At 50.8% G+C, this 663-nt stretch overlaps 1 protein-coding gene across 1 annotated transcript in view; it reads right to left on the minus strand.

Moving 5' to 3' along the window:
* Positions 1 to 40: 40 nt before the first annotated feature.
* RABGGTA (Rab geranylgeranyltransferase alpha subunit) overlaps positions 41 to 663 on the minus strand; it is a gene marked incomplete at its 5' end in the record, with an annotated part of 15,444 nt that continues 14,821 nt past the window's right edge. Inside the window, one exon of the mRNA XM_017728963.1 lies at positions 41 to 47. Within this exon, the coding sequence (XP_017584452.1) occupies positions 41 to 47 (7 nt within the window). The remainder of the gene's footprint in view (positions 48 to 663) is intronic.

Consider the following 663-nt stretch of genomic DNA (forward strand, 5'->3'; position numbering starts at 1 on the left):
TGGGGAGCGCGCGCCGGGCGCTCGGCCAGGGTCAGCGAGGTCAGCTCCTGCACCAGTACAAACCAGTATGAACCAGTACGGACCAGTAGGAACCAGTACGGACCAGTAGAGAGCGGGGGGAACGGAAAAAACCCCGCCCAAAAGGCTTGGAAGCGTCAAAACCAGTAGAAACCAGTAGGGACCAGTAAGGCCGGCCACGCCAAACCCATCGTAAAAGGTGCCAAAGGTGTCCCAGTATAAACCAGTATAAACCAGTATAAACCAGTGCAAACCAGTAGGAGCAGAAAAACCCCGCCCAAAAGCCTTTTAAGCCCCAAACCAGTATAAACCAGTATAAACCAGTATAAACCAATATAAACCAGTATAAACCAGTAACCTCCAAAATCCCTCCCAATGCCTCCCAAACCCCTCCCAGTATAAACCAGTACAAACCAGTACAAACCAGTATAAACCAGTAACCCCCAAACTCTAGAACCCAGTATAAACCAGTACCCCCCAAAATCCCTCCCAGTGCCTCCCAAACCCCTCCCAATATAAACCAGTATAAACCAGTATAAACCAATAACCCCCAAACTCCCTCCCAGGGGCCCCAAACCCCTCCCAGTATAAACCAGTATAAACCAGTACAAACCAGTAACCCCCAAACTCCCTCCCACGGGCCCC

Source organism: Corvus brachyrhynchos, unplaced genomic scaffold (assembly GCF_000691975.1).
Source record: "Corvus brachyrhynchos isolate BGI_N302 unplaced genomic scaffold, ASM69197v1 scaffold800, whole genome shotgun sequence".
In the NCBI taxonomy this organism is placed as follows: domain Eukaryota; kingdom Metazoa; phylum Chordata; class Aves; order Passeriformes; family Corvidae; genus Corvus; species Corvus brachyrhynchos.